General features: G+C 36.8%; 1 protein-coding gene across 1 annotated transcript in view; it reads left to right on the forward strand.

Annotated features, from left to right (window-relative positions):
* Window positions 1-2,612: 2,612 nt before the first annotated feature.
* The window catches only part of LOC100010820 (cytochrome P450 3A24-like), a 40,170-nt gene continuing 18,819 nt past the window's right edge, over window positions 2,613-23,963 (forward strand). Inside the window, exons 1-3 of the mRNA XM_056806466.1 lie at window positions 2,613-2,864; window positions 8,824-8,917; window positions 10,661-10,713. Of these exons, the coding sequence (XP_056662444.1) occupies window positions 2,788-2,864; window positions 8,824-8,917; window positions 10,661-10,713 (224 nt within the window). The 5' untranslated portion in view covers window positions 2,613-2,787. The remainder of the gene's footprint in view (window positions 2,865-8,823; window positions 8,918-10,660; window positions 10,714-23,963) is intronic.

Below are 23,963 nucleotides of genomic sequence, written 5' to 3' on the forward strand. Positions count from 1 at the left end.
TCCACTGCAGTAGTCACACATTTGGAAAGATAGCATATCCCTAGGGAACAACAGAGCAGATATCACTGCTGGATGTGCCACAAAGTTTGGACCAGTGCATGTTCTGAATTTCTCCATAGTTGAGGAAAAAGATATATCACAAACTTACAATGAAAGGGAAATGCAGTCATGGAAAATCTTGGTGCCAAACTGATCAGAGGGATATGGTTCTCAGAATCTAGAAAAATCATTTTTTCCCAGAGCATTATTTTATCATATTTTTAATCTTATACAATTATATAGATTACACAATCTATATCAGATTACTTACATTATCAAGGAGGAGGAGGATTGAAGAATGGAATGGGAGTGAGAATTTGGCTCAAACTTAAAAAATGAAAGTTAAAATTGTTTTTTTTCCCCAATGTAATTGAGGAAAAATATTTTAAAAGCACCTTTGAATCCTGAAGAAAAAACTATTAATTTCACCATAATTTATAATTCATCAATACTGGTAGTGTCTATAATCCAATGAAGGAATGACGAAAATGTCCCAATTATACAGAAATACTTCACTATCATTTCTCTGTGATAGCAAAGTATTGGAAACTGAGAGGATATCAATAAATTGGGGAACTGCTGAACAATTTATGGTGTATCAGTATGGTGAACACTATTGTGGTATAAGAAAAAAGTAGGAGGCAGTTTCAGAAAAACCTAAAAAGACTTGCTTGAATTGGTACAAAATGAAATAAGCAGAATCACGAGGACAGTTTGTATAATAACATTGTTGTAAAGATAATCACTTTTGAAAGTTAATGGAATACTGATAAGTGCTATGACCAATTTCATCCAAAGGACACATGATGAATCATGCTATCCTGCTTTAGATAGAAATATGATAAATTCAGAGTGCAAATTAAAGCATACTTTCCTTACTTTCTTATCCAGTTTTGGAGGTTATGGCAAATATGGAATATGTAGTTTTACATCAATATTCATATTGTAAAGGGGTTTGTTTTTCTTGCCTTTGCAATGAGTAAGGGGAGAGGGAGAGAACAGAGAATTTGGAACTGAAAATAAAATAAAATTGAATTGAAAAAATAAAATAGATATCATGTCTTGCATGGGGAAGATATTAATTCCACCATAGAACCCCACCATATTTTCTACCATAGTCATATAATATATACAATATTATGCCAATCATGGTTGTCATGTTTGAGAAATGAAGCCCCAAACCAAGAAAATACTTAATGAAAGACAATCAAGAAAGGTAGGGAACTTTATTCTATGGCATTTGAGAAACAGCTTAAGGAAGTAAGGATGTTATGCTTGAGGTGGATCCAGTTTAGGAAGATGTGATAGCTGTCTTCATATGTTTGAAGGGTTGTTATAATGAAATGGGGTTAAACTTGATTTATATAATAGAAGAGAACGGAAATATGATCAACCACAGAAATTTCAGGGAGATAGATGTTGGATTGAAGGAAATTCTTGAGGACTAGAACTAGGCAGAGAGTGGGAAAGTGGGTAGCCTTAGAAAGTTGTGGGTTTGTCTTTGGAGGTTTTCAGAGAGAGGCTGGAAGAGCACTTCATTGAACTGAAGATAAGAGGTTTCTTTAAGTATGTGTTGTGGTAAGAAGGCCTTCAAAAAACCCTTTTAACTGTGATTATATGATGATGTGACAGGGAAGAGCATGAATAGATTTCACCTTATCAGTAGTTGGAAACATATTTAATTTGTACCTGAGGTTTCTCATTTGTATTGGGGTGATGTTTCTGCTCCTGGTCATCATATGGTTTTTGGTTTCATTGTAGAAATACCCTAGGGACTTCCACCCAGAGTATGTTTCTATGAAGGTGACCAGAGAACATATGGTACACATTTTCCTCTCCTCCCAACACTTCAGGATTTTGCTTTCTATAACAGTCTCATTTGCAGAGGACAATCTTAGTAATAGCTAATTTGTGATATTTAAAGTTTGCAAAGCATTTTGTATTCATTAATTCTTTTGAGTTTCACAAGAAACCTGTCATCTATGCCCTATAAATATTATTTTCCCCATTTCACAGATGAGTAAGATAAAGTTCAAAGATAATAATTGTATAGCTTGGAGGAACCATTAAGCTCTTCGAGTCTCTCATTGGATTGATGGGAAATGCAGTCCTGTGATGTAAAGCAAAAATTTCAAAATAGAATAGGCCATAGATGGCGAAGATTGCATTCAAATTTATGTTTCATGAATTCAAGTTCACCTCTGTTTACATGGGTCCATGATTCATGGCTTTCCTATACTCATACAGGCATTAATTGTTACAGGTAGAATTTTTGTCCTTGTATAGTAAGAACTAAGTGTACTGCCTAGACCTGGGTAGTCACTTAATAAATACTTGCTGACTGTTTGATTTGTACTTTAGACTTCCATAAAACTTTAACTCTGCTTTGGTTTTGTCACCACAATTTCTGATAAGGATTAAAGCTATTTGTTTCATTATGTTTTGAATGTGACTGAAGTTAATAATTGTTTTTTGAACTTACCTGACCACCAGCAAATACCATGAGTTCATCCCCACCATAGGTTAATAAAGGAAAACTCAGAGACTTCAGGGCTGGAGATTTGTATAGGAGTCATAAAACTTCCTGCTGGATCATAATTTCATTGGCCACCCTTTAACTCCACCCCTTGATTTACAGCTTATATATTCCTTTCGAAATTTGTTAGGAATAGCACTTGGAGTGAGGTAGTAAGAACTAAGACTCAAGGAAATTGGAAAGAGAAAGAAATAAAAAGCTGCCTGGAGAGTATGACAATGAATATCATTCCAAGTTTGAGTGCTGGAACCTGGACACTCATCGTTCTCTTTCTGACTCTCCTGTATCTGTAAGTGAGAACATGCTTTCCTTTTCCTGCTCACAATTTTTCAGGGGATTAGACCATTGGCACTGTGACTGTCATAGGACTTTCCACAGTGACTGGTCTCTAATTGCTTCTATTCTTTGCATAATGAATATAAGAATATGTTTGTTATTTAAGCTTTTTATTAAGTGAAATTGTGGACCTTTAAAATATATATAAATGAATTTATATAGTTTATGAGAAAAAATACCAAGGGAAAGTTATAAACTTCTTGATCATAACCTCTTTTGTCTTTCCCCAAAAGAATAAGCTTTGAGAATATTCCTTTTTTAGTAGTGAAGTGATTTAAAGAAAACTTCTTCAGGAAACCTGAGTTCATATTATTTGACTTTTTCATTTTATCTTTCTAGTTTTGCTCCCTATTATTTTATTTTTTAGAGTTTAAATGATATTTCCTTACCTTCAAAAAATAGAGCTTATTTGCTAATACTCATTCTGATCACAACAGTGTAGTATTTGCTATCAACCGTGTAGGGATTTTGTAATATATATATACATATGTATATATATATTTATTCTTTCTTTTCCCCCTTTGAAGACTTTGAAGTGGAGGTGGGGCACTCAAAAAAGAGAGCTTTATTGTTCTGTTCCATCAATACCTTTTAACCAATTACTATACTGGAATAGTAAGGACCTAGAAAAAGTTACAGTTCTACATTAGGGTAGAAGGTTTTCTATACAAAAAACTGTAAGTTAATAAATTGTCTAGTGCTGCAATACCCACCAGCTGATGAGACTCAAGGTCCTGTATTTGAAGGAGGACTGCTGGAGATCCAAATGAAGGTATTGCCTCCCTTCTCTTCAAATCTGAACACTTTCTTTGCTGCCTGTATTTTCTTTAAGGCTTCTGATTATTGTAAAGATTATGTTGCATAACATATAAGTTTTTGTTTATGGGTCTTTGTTTAATCCCTGTTTATTCTCTTCATTAGAAAAGAATTTGGTAAATATTTCTTTTCCCTTTTTTTCCTGCAGTATACAAATCATACTAATTTAGCAAGATAGTAGAAGCAAATATTCATATCCTTCTTGTGTATCAACATTTTCAAAATCCCCTGTAAGTGATTAGAAGGAATTTGGATCTAATTCTCTAATTATATACAAAAACTAACAAGTTTCGAACAAGTGAAGTTGTTTTTGAGCAAGGAGATACTTTAATGCTATCTAATATCCAAGTTTCTTTCTTAGGGCAATCAAATGACTCCAGAAGATGACAGATCTGAGAAAATGTCAACATTATATATTATGGGATCCTTTTACATTCATGCCAAAATAATAGCAACATTTGTAGCTTAGGAGGCACCTGGAAACTAGAATAATAATGGACTTTCAGAGTGAGAGGACCTAAATTCAAATCTATTCTGTGATGCTCATTTACCTATGTGACCTTGGCCCAGGATTTTAATTAGTGGGTCAGAACTGCCAGTGTGTACTGATTTGAGCCACTGCTGGTTGTGAGTAATGAGGCACTACATGGCTTATAGGAGCATAGCATATGAGACCTAATGTAAAAATGGATTTGAAGTCTGGACTTCAATCCCCAAAAGCCCTTGCTCCACTTCCCCAGAATGCTTTGTAATCTCACTGAATTCTCAGGTGGGCCGAGATCGAGAAGGGATTTAACCTGATTGCAAAGGCTTTTGTGGGCTTTTAGACTTTTGTTTTGGAGCAGACGTGGCTCTTCCATGATGTGAGATTATCTTGTCTAGGCCTCTCTGGCCTAGGCACGTGTTTCTTATCCTGTATTTTCTTTAATCCTTAATCTTTAATAAACCTCATAAAAATATAATACTCCTTACAGAGAGAAACTAATTTCTACCTGCCTCAGTTTCCTAAATTTTCATCTTTATACTAAGAAGGATGTTGGGGATTATTCTACCATAACTTTTTCATTTTTTTCCTCATTTGATAGATGAGGAATTTGAAGTGAATGAAAGAGAAGTAGTCTGCCTAAGAATAAATATATAATTTGATATAATGATATATCATAACAACATAAAGTATAATATGACATGATATTTAAGGAGCCTGCCACTTTATGTGGTTATAATCAATAGATAGACACAGCTATGTAAGAGAAGGGAAACTAAAATGCAAATGATGAAATAATATGTAGAAAGGAATTCTTTATTCCTTTTTTAATTTAATGGAAGAACTGGAGGTCCTCTTACCATAGAGATGTGTAGGGGTTAACCAGCCCACAGTGATAGGAAGTGGGAACAGGAGAGTCTCCTGCTGGGCTGAATGTCAGTAGTTAGGACTGGCAGTGGCTGAGAGTTGCAAGTGCTGATGGGCATGAGTTGGGGGTTGGTTGCTGGTAGAGTGGATTGGTGATGAGTTGGTGGTTCCTATATATATATTCTGATATAGTTGGTAAGTTGAGATGAAAGGTGATCAGCTGGACTTCCTCTAATAGCAGTCATTAGTGGTAGTTATAGGCAGTTCTAGGTAGATAAAGGCATTTTTAGGTAGTAAACTAAATTGTTATTAAAAACTGCCAGAAATTTTCTTTTCTCTGGCTTAAAGGGTTAATATTAATTTACAACTCAACTATATTCTCATTAAAACTTAAAGTGTTAAAAGCTGCTCTCTTGTTTTTGTCAAAACCCCTATTTTAACCCTTGCGATATTAATATTAAATATATAGATAATAAATATCCTACCAGTTCTTTTTAAAAACCATTATCTTGTCAGTTTCAATTAAAAAAAAATCTTACTTTCTGTCTTAGAATCAATACTAAGTATTGGTTGCAAGGCAGAAGAGCATTAAGTGTTAGAGATTTGGGGTTTTGACTCATACAGGATCATGCAGGAAGTCCGAGGTCATATTTGAATACAGGTGTTTTGCCTCCAGGTCTGGTGCTCTATGGATGATGTTATTTAGTTGCCTTTTCATGAGATTCTTTTAAAAATGATTAGAAACCACATTGTGAAGTCAAAGCCCAAAAGATAAGAAATGATACATCTGACTCTGTGTTCCTTGAATCTTTATTTTTTGTCCTTTATTCTAGTTACAGTATAACATTTAGCTATTCTGATTGTGTTGATTTTGCACTACCTCACTTCATAAAAACCTTTCCTTGTTTCCTATAATTAATCTTTTTCATGGGATCTATAGTATTTGATTATAATAACATGCCACAATTAGTTTAGACACTTTTAAAGATTTAAGTTGAATCCAATTTTTTGCTTTTGAAAATAAAGTAGAAACAGATATATTTTATGTGCATAAATATTTTTTAAAAATTCTTACCTTCCACCCTAGAATCAATACTAAGTATTGGTTCTGAGGCAGAAGAGTGATAAGGGCTAGGCAATGGGGGTTAAGTGACTTGCCCAGGTTCACACAGATAAGGAAGTATCTGAGGCTTAATTTGAACCCATAACCTCCCATCTCTGGGTTTGGCTCTCAATCTACCAAGCTACCCAGCTGCTCCCACAAATAATTTTTAAAAGTGCATGCTTATTTCTGTGATTGAGTCATTGTAGAGGAATGATTGATTAATAGGTATATTCAATTTCATAGGTCTAGTAGTGTATTGCCACATTGATCTCCAAAATATTTTCTTGTCTCTGAAGTTCCACCAGTGATCTACTAGAGTGCTTAAATCTTCACAAACCCACCAAAAGCATATATGACCACTGTGGGAATAATTATGAGGTTCTGCAATGGGATTCTTATCTAGGGCAATGAATTTAGAGGTATCAATAAATGGAAACATATGAGGAAAGTCATTCATTTATCATGTTGTTTGGACTCTGAAATCTTTGAGAATAGAGAGAACAAACTGTAATCCTATGCATAACTACTTCTAGAACTGGTTTGAGCAAGATGTATATGGACAGAGTGAAACTCAAAGAAGGATAAGTTGCTAAGTATTGAGAGAGGAAAAGTCTTGCAGTGGAAATGGAGGGGAATGAAAGAGTGTATTGACTTCTCCATGGGGACTAGTTTATTTAGGGGCAGAAGAAACCATTAGATGAAGGGGAACATATTGATAATAGAAGGTATCTTCATCTGGATCCCTTCCTGAGAGGGGAGAACTATGATGTATGGGGAAAAGAGAATGGGAATTAGTAGTAAGAGAAGTGGGTGATTTTTGCTTAGTCACCTGAAAACTCTCTGTCAAGTGGAAAAGAAAAAAATAAGGATATACTAGCCATAGCAAACAGTCATTTCTGTAGTATCAACAAAGGAAAGATTGTCAGGTGATACTGACAAACATTCTGGGGTCCCGAATGGGTGAGGAGAATGAGACATGGTGAGAAGGATGATGTGTCAGGAGGGCCACTGAAGCTAGTATTTTATAGAGAAAGTGATGTAGGCTAAGGTATTAGGTAAGCTTTTTACAGGGACAATGGTTAGTAATGATTTACAGTCTTAGTACACTGACTTAGTTTACTTCACCAAAGCTTAGACAGAATTTTCTATGGGATAATAAATCACAGATAAATATGTAACCATCTAGCCAAGTTTCTCACAGAATTCCTGCATCAGTAATTTCTTAGAAAAACATTCAGTATTTGGGGAAAGGAGGGGTTGAGTTCTCATGCTGAGGAGCAAGCTATGTGTCTAGTGTGAATTTAAAAAGTCTCCATCTTGGTCTAGCACAAAAAATTGTGCACACCCACACTACACGGGCATGTGCTAGTCAATGACAAATCAGAAATAACTAACTGCCCACCTGGGCTGTCCTAAGCCAAGCTAGAGCCAACCATTGGCATTTGTGAGACACAGGAAGTGAGGTAGAGAACAGCCTCTGGAATTCGCTCACTTCCTGTGGAGAGAGCTTAGAGGAGAGTTGGTGTTAGGAGCTTGGACAGGGAGGACTCTGGCAGACAGCTTTCCTTCAGATCACTCACATGAGTTAAGGACTGATTGTTTCCACCTTGGCCCTTTGGGCATAAAACTCCCTCTGCCTTGGTCAGAGGTTGAGTAGCCCTTTCCCTTTTCTCCTCTCTCCTTCTCTCCCTCTCCTTTCCCTACTCCCAGTGTGATTAAACCTCCATAAACTCCATTCTGACTTGAGTGCTTCATTTTAGGAATTTCATAAGTAAATTCCTTGGCGGCCATTGTTCAATATTACATAAATCCTGTAGCCACATTTTTAACCATTACAGTTGCTCATAACCTCTCCCAGAAGCCTAAAATTTCTACCATTACACTAGTTGTTTCTAAGTTATGGCTGTGATTTTACTGCAGTCCACTCTCACTACTGGGGCTACAGGAGATGTGAGGAAAAGTGTTCATAATTCTTCCTGTACATAAGGTACTAACAATAAGAGGTGACATATCTTTGGTCTTTGGCCTTTGGCCTTTGGGTGGATCATGAAGTGGAGTGGAATATATTGGAACCTGGGATTATGGTATTTGGCACTCAGATTCTAAAGATTAGTGCTCTCTTGTCTGAGTCACTGGAGTTGGGTTGGATCCTGGAGACCTTAAACAGGGTTTAAGTTGTGGAGTTCATATTCAGAGCTATCTTGATAGTATAAAAATTGACCTTGGACTGGATCTAGACCAGCAAGAGAGACTTGGTCCTAGTCACAGCAAAACAGAGTGAAGGTTAATAATGATGGAGTGAGTCCACACAAATAGGGAATACATTCCAACAGCAATGCTAATGGTTTCCTTGAGGCTTGCAAAAATGACTACACCTAATGTGTTGCCCCAATCCTTACTGGCTCTGAGGTGGGACATTAAGGAATCTCAGGAAGGCCTTGTAATATCTCAGATGTTTGTATGAGCCATGAAGAATCTCTGGAAGTGACCCTTTGGCATCTGGATCTGAGTAAACCAAGCCTTGCCTTAAGATATTTTATGCTTCAACCCATTCTGATTAATGATAGGTGGACCATGCCATTTATGTGATTGGTCTTTGCCTTGACTCTAATACCTTTGTATTTTTACTTTACCTTATAGATATGGGACCAGTACACACAAGTTATTTAAGAACTTAGGAATTCCAGGACCGACACCTCTTCCTTTCTTTGGCACTGTTCTTGCCTATCGCAAAGTGAGTATCTATGAGCTCTCCTTTCCTCTTTCTGGATGGTAGAAAGAGCATTTGCTCTACTCTTAAGAGATTTGGATATGAATACCACTTTTGGTATTTATTAAATATGAACTTTGGCAAATCAATATTTTTCCAAGGCTTCAGTTTCCTCATTTGTAAAATCAGACATTTTGACTCTCAGCTCAATGTCTAGAAACTGTGGATTCTTTTCTTTTCTTTTTTATTATACACTTCACCACTATCATCTATAAAAAATATTTCATTAAACAAATACATTAAAAGTGATGTGCAAACCCATGGACTCTACATTATTTATAATTTGTTTTAAAATTTCTAAATTATATTTGTATGCTAATATAAACATCCTCTGCTTTTGAATTCCCTTTGGATTTATTTTACTTGGATACTTTTTTCTCCTGATTTTGTGGTTGCTATTTTTAAAATGTAATCATGGTATGTATTATTCTTATTCTCTTTTTTTCTCTTCATATATTTCCAATATTTGCCATTTCTAATAACAATACAATCAATTACATTAAAATATCACAATCCATTCAGCTGTTTCTACCATTTATTACATTTGTGCTACTACCAGTAATTTTGAAATAAGACATTTCTGATTCTTAATAAGACTTCAGATTTCCCCAAGATAAGCTACCATGGACTTGTTCTTCAGTTTAATGGGTTGGAATGTGTAGTAGTATACAGAATTTTTTTTTAATTGGACAAAGGGCTTTTGTAACAAGTGTAAGGAACTGAATGTTTTACACCAAATTCTGTTTGAGTGGCTGTTAGTGCTATTAACTTTCTCTAGATGATTTACTTAATGGTGCAAAGAGTTGGCTGATCTAGAGCAACCAATCAACTCTTCTGTGCTTTCGTTTACTAATTACTTCATCAAGTTATTGTGAGAATCAAATGAGAAACATAAAACTATAAAAATGGATTGCAATAGGTTCAGAAATTGTAAGATACTGTCAAAACAAAAGGGGCTTGTAAAAGGATCTCCTCATAGTTATAGTATCAATAACTATTCAATGAACATTGTAAAGCTTCTACTGTGAATGATACACTATGCTAAGCACTAAATCAATGGTTCTTAACATGAGAAATCCAAAATTTTTGAAAACTCTTTTAATAAAATTTGTTTCTTTTAAATGCTGTGTATTTTATGATTTAAAAAATATCATTTTAGGAAGGGGTCCATAGGCTTTCCACACCACTGAAAAGGCCCATAACACTCAAAAGGTTAGGAACACATGCTCTAGGGGAAATACAAAGAAAAAAATTCATGGTAGATAACATTGAAGACCCTATTGTCCAGAATAGACAATGACATGTATTGAGGTAATTGTAATATAAATGAAAATATAGTAAGAGCATTTCTGCATGGAGTGTTTTGATGTAACATTCAAGTTTTTATTAAGTCCTAAATGAATGAAATAATCCCTCCTTTATAGAGGCTATCATAGCACATGAAAAAGGCATTAGTCAAGAGAGCTAGGATCCTAGAGAAATTGCTTTCTGCTGGAGGGATCAGGAAAGTCTTCATAGGATTGACCACATTTGTCTTGGGTCAGATGTCAATAAGTAGAAGTAGGTCTAAGCAATATACACTCCAGTCAAAATGGAGAGCATAACAAGAGTAGTAAAATAACATTTAATTCATATTTAACTTCCTAATATAAGATATGATTAATTATTAAGAATTCATTAAAATATCTGATTTAAAATTTTTTTCAGGGTTTTGCAGATTTTGACTATGGATGTTTTAAAAAATATGGGAAAACTTGGGGGTGAGTATTCTAAGTAATCTTCCTATTTAATGGGCAGTCATCAAATACCTCCCTGATATAGTTCAAATCAATTTGTGAAAGTAGATTATTAGTATTAGAAAGTTATTTAACGCCACAGAATCATAGGCCAGTCTTGTAGCATCTTAAAAGATCCATATAATAAGATGTTATACCAAATCATATATTCTATACATACTCCATGTTTTAGTTCAGTGATATGATAATGTATATTTTGAAGATAGAAAGAACCGCATTAAGTACCTACCATGCAATGCAGATATAAAGACAGAACTGAGAGAACCTGCCCTGAAGAAGCTTCCAGTCTATTGTACAAGTCAACATGTAAAGAGAATAATAAAAAATAGATAATAGCAATAAAAAGGATCATTAAAAGGATAACACATAGGCTGATGAGGGCAACCACTATTTCTCTTGAACTTAATTTTTCTTCAAAAGACTATTCTCTACTTTACTCAATTTACTATCTGAACCCTTATTAATTCTGATTCATAAGTTTGGACCCAATGCATTTATGATAATTTATATTTAATAAATATTATTCTTACTGACTATGAAGAACTAAATAACAGTATCATTTTAAGGAATGTTAGAAATTTTGTGTGATTCATGCATATATAATATGCAACTAGAATTACATAATATCACATTAACTAGTCTCACTTGAACTTCCACAAGTAATCAAAATCCTATCCAAATCATAGCTCTTGGGCACCAAACAAATATTTCACTTTTCCAAGTTATCCATCCTACCTAAACTCCATAACAGAAAATATAACTAAATAGTGATGAAAAGTAATAAACACCAGAACATGGCTTCTATAAATTTTGAGCTACTGAGAGACCACAAACACACTCAGATTCCATGGAAAGTAGATACATTCATCGGAATTATACCTGAACAAATATACCTTGGTGCATATTTAGGTTTAACACATGTTTGAAAGGTTGGATGTATAGGGGAGCACATGTGAACAAGACATATATGTAAAGGATCACCTCATGTCAGGAAAGGTTCATGGCTTCTGATGTCCTTTGTTGGAGTCTTTGTACTACTCTATTAGGCTTCTTCTCCAATCATCTTTTAACATGCCTTCTCTCTTGGTGTTACATCTCAGTTGTTTTGGAATACCATGATTCAGAATTTTAAATTCTATGTTAAACTCTCATGGGGGTCATCTATTGCCTGGTTCCGGGCACCTCTTATATTTTCTTTATAATCATCATCATCCAGTCTCTCCAGGCTAGGTGCATACCTGCAGTGCTTAGCCCTGAGTACTTCCCCTTATTCTAATCATTCCAATTATTTCCCATGATCACTCCAACCTAATTTTTCCATCATGTATTTATTGCTCTGTGCTCTGAAGAACCCTCATCTTATCTAACCAACTTCTCTTTCCAGCAGCTTGGTATTTACTTCCTTGCTTTAATAGAAATCTGAACCTCCCCTGAAAATACCATATCTCTTACGATGCTTTTTTCTCTGTCTTATCCTCTCTCCTCCCCCTACTCTTGGGGCTACGAGATGAGAAAGTCATATTCCTTAATCACTACTGTTTTTTCCAGATCACTCTTCCTACCCTATCCCCCTATACTTTTTCCTTTTGAAATCCTTGTAACCTCTTTGTCCTGACCTCTCACCATTCTAGTTAGTGTGATATGTTCACATTCAAGATATTTTCCCAGCTTTTTAAAACATCCTTACCTTCTGTCTTAGAATAGACACCAAGTGTTGGTTCCAAGGCAGAAGAGCAGTAAGGGCAACACAACTGAGTTTAAGTCATTTGCACTGTCACCCATATAGGAAGTGTCTGAGGGCAGATTTGAATACAAGATCTCTGCTCTCTAGGCCTGGATACATTGACCCATCCAGCTCCCCCTCTTTCCCAACTTTTTCAACATTTTGAAACCTAGTTAACCATCTTCTTCTCTTCTCACCCTATGATCTTGAAATCAAAAGAGTATTTTATATTTTTTATATTTTTTTAATATTTTTTTATTTATTTTTTTCTTCTTTTTTTTATTAATATATTTTATTTGATAATTTCCAAGCATTATTCGTTAAAGACATAGATCATTTTCTTTTCCTCCCCCCCACCCCCCATAGCCGACGCCTAGGTCCACTGGGCATTAGATGTTTTCTTGATTTGAACCCATTGCTTTGTTGATAGTATTTGCATTAGAGTGTTCATTTAGAATCTATCCTCTGTCTTGTCCCCTCAACCTCTGTATTCAGGCAGTTGCTTTTTCTCGGTGTTTCCACTCCCATAGTTTATCCTTTGCTTATGAATGGTGTTTTTTTTCTCCTGGATCCCTGCAAGTTGTTCAGGGACATTACACCGCCACTAATGGAGAAGTCCATTACGTTCGATTATACCACAGTGTATTAGTCTCTGTGTACAATGTTCTCCTGGTTCTGCTCCTCTCGCTCTGCATCACTTCCTGGAGGTTGTTCCAGTCTCCGTGGAACTTCTCCACTTTATTATTCCTTTTAGCACAATAGTACTCCATCACCAACATATACCACAGTTTGTTCAGCCATTCCCCAATTGATGGGCATCCCCTCGTTTTCCAGTTTTGGGCCAGCACAAAGAGCGCAGCTATGAATATTTTTGTACAAGTCTTTGTGTCCATTATCTCTTTGGGGTACAGACCCAGCAGTGCTATGGCTGGGTCAAAGGGTAGATATTCTTTTGTCGCCCTTTGGGCATAGTTGCCCTCCAGAATGGTTGGATCAATTCACAACTCCACCAGCAATGAATTAATGTCCCTATTTTGCCACATCCCCTCCAGCATTCATTACTTTCCTTTGCTGTAATGTTAGCCAGTCTGCTAGGTGTGAGGTGATACCTCAGAGTTGTTTTGATTTGCATCTCTCTGATTATAAGAGATGTAGAGCACTTCTTCATGTGCTTGTTAATAGTTTTGATTTCTTTATCTGAGAACTGCCTATCCATTTCCTTTGTCCATTTATCAATTGGAGAATGGCTTGATTTCTTGTACAATTGATTTAGCTCATTATAAATATGAGTAATTAAACCTTTGTCAGAGGTTTCTATGAAGATTTTTTCCCAATTTGTTGTTTCCCTTCTGATTTTAGTTATATTGGTTTTGTTTGTACAAAAGCTTTTTAGTTTGATGTAGTCAAAATTATTTATTTTACATTTTGTGATTCTTTCTATATATTGCTTGGTTTTAAAGCCTTTCCCCTCCCAAAGGTCTGACATGTATACTATTCTGTGTTTACCCAATTTACTTATGGTTTCCTTCTTTATGTTTAATTCACTCACCCATTTTGAATTTATCTTGGTGTAGGGTGAGAGGTGTTGATCTATTCCTAGTCTCTCCCACACTGTCTTCCAATTTTCCCAGCAGTTTTTATCGAATAGTGGATTTTTGTCCCAAAAGCTGGGATCTTTGGGTTTATCGTATACTGTCTTGCTGAGGTCGCTTTCCCCCAGTCTATTCCACTGATCTTCCTTTCTGTTTCTTAGCCAGTACCAAATTGTTTTGATGACTGCTGCTTTGTAATATAGTTTTAGGTCAGGGACTGCAAGGCCCCCATCGTATGTGTTTTTTTTCATTATTTCCCTGGATATCCTTGATCTTTTGTTCTTCCAAATGAACTTTGTTATGGTTTTTTCTAAATCAGTGAAGAAGTAGTTCAATGGTAGTTCAATGGGTATGGCACTAAATAGATAAATAAGTTTGGGATGAACTCACCCATAAAACGTAGACGAATAGCAGAATGGATTAGAATCCAAAACCCTACCATATGTTGTCTTCAAGAAACACACATGAGGCGGGTTGACACCCACAAGGTCAGAATTAAAGGATGGAGTAAGACCTTCTGGGCCTCAACTGATAGAAAGAAGGCAGGAGTGGTAATCATGATATCTGATAAAGCCAATGCAAAAATAGACCTGATCAAAAGGGATAGGGAAGGTAATTATATTTTGTTAAAAGGGACTCTAGACAACGAGGAAATATCATTAATCAACATGTATGCACCAAATAATATAGCACCCAAATTTCTAATGGAGAAACTAGGCGAATTGAAGGAAGAAATAGACAATAAAACCATACTAGTGGGAGACTTAAACCAACCATTATCAAATTTAGATAAATCAAATCAAAAAATAAATAAGAAAGAGGTAAAAGAAGTGAATGAAATCTTAGAAAAATTAGAATTAATAGACATATGGAGAAAAATAAATAGGGATAAAAAGGAATACACCTTCTTCTCCGCACCACATGGCACATTCACAAAAATTGACCATACATTAGGTCACAGAAACATAGCACACAAATGCAAAAAAGCAGAAATAATGAATGCAGCCTTCTCAGATCACAAGGCAATAAAAATAATGATTAGTAATGGTACATGGAAAACCAAATCTAAAACCAATTGGAAATTAAACAATATGATACTCCAAAACCGTTTAGTTAAAGAAGAAATCATAGAAACAATTAATAATTTCATCAAGGAAAATGACAATGGCGAAACATCCTTTCAAACCTTTTGGGATGCAGCCAAAGCGGTAATCAGAGGCAAATTTATTTTTTTTTTAATTTTATAGTATTTTATTTGATCATTTCCATGCATTTTTCATTAAAGACAAAGATCATTTTCTTTTCCTCCCTCCCACCCCCCGTGGCCGACGTGTGATTCCACTGGTATCATATGTGTTCTTGACTTGAACCCATTGCCATGTTGTTAGTATTTGCATCAGAGTGTTCACTGCGAGTCTTTCCTCTGTCATGTCCCCTCAGCCATTGTAGTCAGGCAGTTGCTTTTCCTTGGTGTTTCTATTCCCTCAGTTTGTCCTCTGCTTTTGGATAGTGTTTTTTTCTCCTTGATCCCTGCAGATTGTGCAGGGACATTACACCACCACTAATGGAGAAGTCCATTACGTTCGATGATACCACAGTGTGTTTGTCTCTGTGTACAATGTTCTCCTGGTTCTGCTCCTCTCGCTCTGCATCACTTCCTGGAGGTTGTTCCAGTTCACATGGAAATCCTCCACTTTATTATTCCTTTGAGCACAATAGTATTCCATCACCAACATATACCACAATTTGTTCAGCCATTCCCCAATTGATGGGCATCCCCTCATTTTCCAATTTTTGGCCACCACAAAGAGCGCAGCTATGAATATTTTTGTACAAGTCTTTTTGTCCATTATCTCTTTGGGGTACAAACCCAGCAGTGCTATGGCTGGATCAAAGGGTAGACATTCTTTTATCGCCCTTTGTGCATAGTTCCAAATTGCCCTCCAGAATGGCTGGATCAGTTCACAACTCCACCAGCAATGAATTAATGTCCCTACTTTGCCACATCCCCTCCAGCATTCATTACTTTCCATAACTGTCATGTTAGCCAATCTGCTAGGTGTGAGGTGATACCTCAGAGTTGTTTTGATTTGCATCTCTCTTATTATAAGAGATGTGGAGCACTTCTTCATGTGCTTATTAATAGTTTTGATTTCTTTATCTGAAAACTGTCTATCCATGTCCCTTGCCCATTTATCAATTGGGGAATGGCTTGATTTTTTGTACAACTGATTTAGCTCTTTATAAATTTGAGTAATTAAACCTTTGTCAGAGGTTTTTATGAAGATTTTTTCCCAACTTGTTGTTTTCCTTCTGATTTTAGTTACATTGCTTTTGTTTGTACAAAAGCCTTTTAATTTGATGTAGTCGAAATTATTTATTTTACATTTTGTGATTCTCTCTATGTCTTGCTTGGTTTTAAAGTCTTTCCCTTCCCAAAGGTCTGACATGTATACTATTCTGTGTTTACCCAATTTACTTATGGTTTCCTTCTTTATGTTTAAGTCTTTCACCCATTTTGAATTTATCTTGGTGTAGGGTGTGAGGTGTTGATCAATTCCTAATCTCTCCCACACTGTCTTCCAATTTTCCCAGCAGTTCTTATCAAATAGTGAATTTTTGTCCCAAGACCTGGGATCTTTGGGTTTATCGTATACTATCTGGCTGAGGTTGCTTTCCCCCAGTCTATTCCACTGATCCTCCTTTCTGTCTCTTAGCCAGTACCAAATTGTTTTGATGACTGCTGCTTTGTAATATAGTTTGAGGTCTGGGACTGCTAGGCCCCCCTCATTAGTGTTTTTTTTCATTATTTCCCTGGATATCCTTGATCTTTTGTTATTCCAAATGAACTTTGTTATGCTTTTTTCCAAATCAGTAAAGAAATTTTTTGGGAGTTCCATGGGTATGGCACTAAATAGATAAATAAGTTTGGGCAGGATAGTCATTTTTATTATGTTGGCTCGTCCTACCCATGAGCAGTTAATGTTTTTCCAATTGCTCAAGTCTAGTTTTAGTTGTGTGGCGAGTGTTTTGTAGTTGTGTTCATATAGTTCCTGTGTTTGTCTAGGGAGGTAGATTCCTAGGTATTTTATTTTGTCTAAGGTGATTTTGAATGGGATTTCTCTTTCTAGTTTTTGCTGCTGAGCTGTGTTGGAGATATATAGAAAAGCTGATGACTTATGTGGGTTTATTTTGTATCCTGCAACTTTGCTAAAGTTGTTGATTATTTCAATTAGCTTTTTGGTTGAATCTCTAGGATTCTTTAAGTAGACCATCATGTCATCTGCAAAAAGTGATAACTTGGTCTCTTCCTTGCCTATTTTGATGCCTTCAATTTCTTTTTATTCTCTAATTGCTACTGCTAGTGTTTCTAGTACGATGTCAAATAATAGGGGTGATAATGGGCATCCTTGTTTCACTCCTGATCTTATTGGGAATGCATCTAGTTTATCCCCATTGCAAATGATATTAGCTGATGGTTTTAGATATTTCTGTTTATTATTTTTAGGAATGACCCTTGTATTCCTATGCTTTCTAGTGTTTTTAATAGGAATGGGTGTTGTATTTTATCAAAGGCTTTTTCTGCATCTATTGAGATAATCATGTGGTTCTTGTTGGTTTGCTTGTTAATGTGGTCAATTATGTGGATGGTTTTCCTAATATTGAACCAGCCCTGCATCCCTGGTATAAATCCTACTTGATCATGGTGGATGACCCTTCTGATCAGTTGCTGAAGTCTTTTTGCTAGTATCCTATTTAAGATTTTTGCATCTATATTCATTAGGGAGATTGGTCTATAGTTTTCTTTCTCTGTTTTTGACCTGCCTGGTTTTGGAATCTGTACCATGTTTGTGTCATAAAAGGAGTTTGGTAGAACTCCCTCTTTGCTTATTATGTCAAATAGTTTGTATAGTATTGGGATTAACTGTTCTCTGAATGTTTGATAGAATTCACTGGTGAATCCATCAGGCCCTGGGGATTTTTTCTTAGGAAGTTCTTTGATGGCTTGGTGGATTTCATTTTCTGATATGGGATTATTTAAGAATTCTATTTCCTCTTCTGTTAGTCTAGGCAGTTTGTATTTTTGTATATATTCATCCATCTCACTTAAATTGGTATATTTATTGCCATATAATTGGGCAAAGTAATTTCTAATGATTGCCTTAATTTCCTCTTCCTCAGAGGTGATGTCCCCCTTTTCATCTTTGATGCTGTTAATTTGCTTTTCTTCCTTCCTTTTTTTAATTAGATTGACCAGTACTTTGTCTATTTTGTTTGTTTTTTCAAAGTACCAGCTTCTTGTCTTATTTATTAAATCAATAGTTCTATCACTTTCAATTTTATTAATTTCTCCCTTAATTTTTAGGATTTCTAGTTTGGTTTTCTGCTGGGAGTTTTTAATTTGGTCACTTTCGAGTTTTTTTATTTGCATTTCCAATTGATTGATCTCTGCTCTCCTTAGTTTGTTAATATATGCACTCAGGGATATGAATTTACCTCTGATTACTGCTTTGGCTGCATCCCAAAAGGTTTGAAAGGATGTCTCGCCATTGTCATTTTCCTCGATGAAATTATTAATTGTTTCTATGATTTCTTCTCTAACTAAACGATTTTGGAGTATCATATTGTTTAGTTTCCAATTAGTTTTTGATTTGGTTTTCCATGTACCATTACTGATCGTTATTTTTATTGCCTTGTGGTCTGAAAAGGCTGCATTTATTATTTCTGCTTTTCTGCATTTGTGTGCCATGTTTCTGTGACCTAATATATGGTCAATCTTTGTGAATGTGCCATGTGGTGCTGAGAAGAAGGTGTATTCCTTTTTATCCCTATTTATTTTTCTCCATATGTCTATTAATTCTAATTTTTCTAAGATTTCATTCACTTCTTTTACCTCTTTCTTATTTATTTTTTGATTTGATTTATCTAAATTTGATAATGGTTGGTTTAAGTCTCCCACTAATATGGTTTTACTGTCTATTTCTTCCTTCAATTCTCCTAGTTTCTCCATTAGAAATTTGGGTGCTATATTATTTGGTGCATATATGTTGATTAGTGATATTTCCTCATTATCTAAAGTCCCTTTTAACAAAATATAATAACCTTCCCTATCCCTTTTGATCAGGTCTATTTTTGCATTGGCTTTATCAGATATCATGATTGCCACTCCTGCCTTCTTTCTGTCACTTGAGGCCCAGAAGGTCTTACTCCATCCTTTAATTCTGACCTTGTGGGTGTCTACCCGCCTCATGTGTGTTTCTTGGAGACAACATATGGTAGGGTTTTGGATTCTAATCCATTCTTCTATTTGTTTACGTTTTATGGGTGAGTTCATCCCATTCACGTTCAATGTTATGACTGTCACTTGTGGACTCCCTGGCATTTTGATATCCTTCCCTAATTCTAACCTTTCTTCTTCAGCTCTAGCTTTTAGTCCAGTGATTTACTTTAAATCAGTCCCCCTTGTATTTCCCTTTCTACCCCCCTCCCTTCTAATTCCCTCCCTTATTTTCCCCTGTAGTCTTTTTAAAAATTCCCCCCCCCCACCCTCTCCCTCCCTTGTACTGCTTCCCTCCCCACCAGTCTGTTTTTTACCCTTCTACTCCTCTATAGGGGCAAATCTATTCTCTTCCCCAATGGATTGGATTGTTCTTCCCTCTTTGGGTCAGTTTCAAAGTACGTAAGAGTTGAATATTTCCTATCTCCGACCTCTTTACCCTTCCAGTGTATCGATGTTCTCCCCCCTCCCGCCATGAGCTTCTTTGTGACATATAAATTTACCCCCATTTGTTTCTTTTCCCATTTCTTTTAGTCATAACCTCTTTTCTTTTTTAGCTTTAGTCATGTGTATATATATATATACATACACATGTATATGTATTTATGCATGCATATCTCTATATACCTATTTATGTCTTGTCCTTTCATCCTATACAGTTTGTCCCTTCCCTCTGAGTATAGTTCTTCTAGCTGCTTAGGTGATAGCAACAGTTTTTAAGAGTTGCCAATGACCTCTTTTCTTATAGGGATACATATCATTTTAACTTATTGAGTCTCTTAAAAAAAACCTTTGTTGTTGTTGTTGTTTTTCCCCTCTTTTTTAATTACCTTTTGATGATTCTCTTGAATTCTGTGGTTGGACTTCAAATTTTCTGTTCAGGTCTGGTCTTTTATTTATGAATGCTTGGAATTCCTCTGTTGTGTTAAATGACCATACTTTCCCCTGTAAGAATATAGTCAGTTTTGATGGGTATTTTTTCTTGGCTGTAGGCCTAGTTCCCTTGCTTTCCGGAATATCATATTCCATGCCTTTCGGTCCTTCAGTGTGGATGCAGAAAGATCCTGTGTTATCCTCACCATGTTTCCATGGTATCTGAATGGTTTCTTTTTGGCAGCTTGTAATACCTGTTCTTTTATCTGATTGTTTTTGAATTTGGCTATAACATTTCTTGGTGTTGTCAGTTGGGGATTAAAAACAGGGGGTGATCTGTGGATTCTTTCAATCTCCACTTTCCCTTCTTGTTCTAGGATTTCGGGACAGTTTTCCTGGATAATTTCCTCTAGTATTATGTCCAGGCTTTTTCTTTTGTCGTGGTCTTCTGGTAGTCCAATTATTCTTAAATTGTCTCTTCTTGAACGATTTTCTAAATCGTCTGTTTTGTGAATGAGATGCTTCACATTTTCCTCAATTTTTTCATTCTTTTTGTTTTGTCTTATAGTGTCCTGCTGCCTTGTGAGGTCACTTGATTCTAGTTGTTTTACTCGAGTTCTTAAAGATTGGATTTCATCTTTGGCTTTTTGGTCGTCTTTTTCCTTCTGGTCTGAGTTTCTTTGAAGATTGTCTTTCATCCTCTTTATCTCGTCTTTCATCTCCTTTGCTTCATCTTTCATCTCCTTTGCCTCATTTTCTAGCTGGATGATTTTGGCTTTCAGGACACTATTTTCTTGTTTTAGTTCAAGTGCCTCTGTTTCCAGATGACTTATCTTAATTTTTAAGTTCTTTTCCCAATTGTCTTCAGCCTCTCTTAGCTGTGTTTTGAGTTCTTCCACAGCCTGTATCCAATTCGCTGGGATTTCTGGTTTATCGTTTGCTGATCTCTCCCCCTCTGTTCCATTTGGTGAGTAGTAGCTGTCTATTGTAGTTTCTTTCTTCTGTTTCTGTTGTTTGTTCAAATTCACCCCTTCTTTCCTCCCTGTATTTGTCTGTGCTCTTGTTCCTCTCATTTTTTTGTTTTTTAGGGACTTCTATCAGTCTCCCCTCTTGGAGCTTTAACAGAGGATCTGTTGGTGTAATCTCTGAGGGAGGGTTGTTGGGGGTTTGAGCTTTCCTGTCCTCTAGAGGCTTTTGATTGGCTTAAAGTTCAGCAGTCAGTGAGGATGGATGGGGAGCCTGGGCTTCCCTGTGTTCTGGAGACTTTTGATGGGATTGAGTTCAGCTTATTTGGGATGGGTTTATTCTGAGTTTTAAACTTCCTGGACGGCTGGAGCAGATATGGAGGATCTCTAAAGCTCTAGCCAGGCTGCCAGGTCTATGCTCCTTCTAGGCTGCCATCTTGACTTCGCCTCTAGGTTTCTGTTTTTTCAGAAGACCCAGCTCTCTAAGGGGGGAGGGGTTGTGGCTTGCCTGGACTCTGAGGGCTCCTGATGAGATTAGGTTCAGGTGGTGTGGGCCGAAAGACCCCAGAGCCAAAAAAGGGAAGGGAAAAAAAAAAGCAGCCACCTCCTCTTCCACAGCCTGTGTTGAGTGCCCAGAGACTGGCCGAGTTACTTTCAAGGAAAGCTCTTTGGAGCAACCCCTTTGCCAGCCCTGAGTTTTCTGTCCTTTCAGTAGCTCTGAGGGCTCCTGATGGGATTAGGTTCAGCTGGTTCTTTCAGAGGACCCTGCTCTCTAAGGGGGGAGGGGTCGTGGCTTGCCTGGACTCTAATGGCTCCTGATGGGATTAGGTTCAGGTAGTGTGGGCCAAATGATCCCGGAGCCAAAAAAAAGAAGAAAGAGAAAAGCTGCAACCTCCTCTTCCACAGTCTGTGTTGAATGCCCGGAAACTGGCCCTGGTTACTTTCAAGGTAGGTTCTTCGGAGCCACCCCTTTGCCAGCCCTGAGCCCTCTGTCCTTTCAGTAGCTCTGAGGGCTCCCGATGGGATTGGGCTCAGCTGGTGCCCCGAAGCTGGGACCTCCCCCGAGACCCAGAGGGAAGAACCCAGCCAGGAGGCCACAGGCTTCCCCCTTCTCTCTATGCTTCCCTGCCGTCTGTGTTGGGCCCTCCGGAGACTGGCTCGGGTTGCTTTCAAGGTGAGTCCTCAGAGCCCTGAGGTTCCCGCTGCTGCCTTGGGCTCAGCACTCTGGGTTGGGGGGGATGGGTCCTGGGACCTTCTTTCTGTCTACCCCTTAGATCCGAGTGATCTAGGGTTCTGGCTTTTGGGGTGCGGTACCTTTTGATCCAGGTCCAGGAGGAGGTTTCCCCAGGTCTATCCTGTTGTTCAGCTTGAATTTCGGTGGCCTAGGAGCACTCTGTTTGCGATCGGTAGGGAAGGGTTTCGGAGGTCTGAACTTTCGCTGCTTCTACACCGCCATCTTGACCGGAAGTCCTCTCAGAGGCAAATTCATATCCCTGAAAGCTTATATTAACAAACAAGGGAGAGCAGAGATCAATCAATTGGAAATGCAATTGAAAAAACTCGAAAGCGATCAAATTAAAAAACCCCCAGCAGAAAACCAAATTAGAAATCCTAAAAATTAAGGGAGAAATTAATAAAATTGAAAGTGATAGAACTATTGATTTAATAAATAAGACAAGAAGCTGGTACTTTGAAAAAACAAACAAAATAGACAAAGTACTGGTTAATCTAACAAAAGAGTATTTTAGTTTAAAGTCTGACCATGCAACTTCTCAATCTACTGTTTCACAGAGTTCCTTCTCCCATCCCTAGTCAACATGTTCACTTTTTAAAAGGAATAATCCCACAAATACTTGAATATAAAATTGAAATTCCAGAATTTAACCACTAATTTATTTTCCTTCATCTGTCCCACTCACACTAAATCTGGTAGCAAACCCTCTTATTGTATATGGTGGTCCTTGATGTATTCCTATTTTCTTTCTGCTATCTCCCTTTATGTTGTATTTGCCTCAATTATTGGCCTTTATCCTATTGTTTGCTACTTTAATGCTTTTCTCCTTAATCTTTTTGTATGCCTCAAACTCTTTTCCTACACTCCTCCCAACATGTAAATCCTCCTATAATGAATTCCAATAATGATTTTCTCTACTTCTGTTACAGGGCAAAAATATTCATAGAGAAATTGGGTTGATTTCACCCCCACATTCATGATACATCATTTTATCTAGGCCCTTGCTGCTGCAAATTACATTTCTTGTTCTTTCCCTTAAGTATGCCTTGCCTCATTCCTCACTTTAATTTTAGCAACATTTTTTTCCTTTTCCACTAGGTACCAACTGTAACCTGATACAACCCCCAAACATAGCTAAGTAGTCTTACACTAACTAGGACCCTTAACTTGCCCTTCCTTTATTCAAAATATTCTACCATATTGCCCTTTATATATCCCCTTTGCCTACAGTAGAGAAGTTGAAATAATTCCTCTCCCTGTAACCTCCATCCCAAACGTTTTATACATACTTCAGGCCCATTCTTCAGTGGCTATCCTTTTATCTCTCTTCCATGTTCATTTTCTCTTTTACCATTGGCTCTTTACTATCCATTTTCATGCAAATAATCAGTTGGCCAAGTGCCATGTGTTAAGGTCTACTATGTGCCAGCTATAAATTTCTATTGCAAGGAAAATTGCATGTCCCTTTCAAATATGGCCAGTTTACATGCATCCAAAATTCAGGCCTTCAACCTGACTATTTTAGAGTGTCCAACTACTACTTTTTTAC

This window comes from Monodelphis domestica, chromosome 7, assembly GCF_027887165.1.
Source record: "Monodelphis domestica isolate mMonDom1 chromosome 7, mMonDom1.pri, whole genome shotgun sequence".
In the NCBI taxonomy this organism is placed as follows: domain Eukaryota; kingdom Metazoa; phylum Chordata; class Mammalia; order Didelphimorphia; family Didelphidae; genus Monodelphis; species Monodelphis domestica.